This window comes from Rhinopithecus bieti, unplaced genomic scaffold (assembly GCF_001698545.2).
Source record: "Rhinopithecus bieti isolate Rb0 unplaced genomic scaffold, ASM169854v2 scaffold_74604, whole genome shotgun sequence".
NCBI lineage: Eukaryota > Metazoa > Chordata > Mammalia > Primates > Cercopithecidae > Rhinopithecus > Rhinopithecus bieti.
Genome location: NW_016827408.1, coordinates 18,625 through 19,332, shown reverse-complemented (window position 1 = coordinate 19,332; position 708 = coordinate 18,625). Strand labels below are relative to the sequence as shown.

Below are 708 nucleotides of genomic sequence, written 5' to 3'. Positions count from 1 at the left end.
CCGCCTTGTGGGTTCTCTGGGTGGCTTTTCCACAGGCCCTGGTGCTGGCTGTTTATCTTCCTTCCCTGTACTTGAGGCAGCGGACTCAGATTTCAAAGCCTTTTTGGCCATCGTGAGGAGGTAGGGCTCCCTCGGCATCATCCAGGTGGCTCTCCAGGAAGCGCAGCATCTTCTGCTGGAAGGTCTCGTAGGAAAAGTTCTGGATGACAGGATGGGCCAAGTTATTTTCTCGAATAATATTCAGGAGATCATTTCTCAGCTTCTGAGTTGTGGGGTCCTTGGACATATGTTTTTTCAAAATTTTTGAAGCCTTTTCAAATTCTTTGTTTTTGATACAAATAATGACAGCAGCCTCCTTGACCAGTTTTCTACTGGATTCAATCACTGCTTCTGTCAGTGTAAATTCCGTTTTAATCACCTCCGGCACATTGATAGCTGATTCCAGTGATGTGAGCTCAGCCTCCATATCAAAGGAACAGTCTAAATATTCCCCTTCTTCAATGCGCGACAGACACTGCATAACCTGCAGCAATCCGGACACGGTGTGCTCCTTCCCCAAGGGCCTGATGAGCAAAGCCTGCATGATGTCCGGGATCTGTCTGAAGTCCCCGTACCGGCTACCCCGAAAGGCCCGCAGCGCCTCGTGGAAGTAGAACTTGAGCACCCAGCGATTGACTGCCTCTTCCAGCCGTGCCTCCCCGCGCCACG

At 50.6% G+C, this 708-nt stretch overlaps 1 protein-coding gene across 1 annotated transcript; it reads right to left on the bottom strand.

The window, feature by feature from the left end:
- Nucleotides 1–6: 6 nt before the first annotated feature.
- On the bottom strand, nt 7–706 carry LOC108523270 (telomeric repeat-binding factor 2-like; the record flags this gene model as incomplete). Its single annotated transcript, XM_017863797.1, is given in 2 exon segments — nt 7–132; nt 134–706. Coding segments are annotated over 2 exon segments (699 nt in total), but the record flags the coding sequence as incomplete, so codon positions are not given.
- Between the last annotated feature and the right edge of the window lie 2 nt (nt 707–708).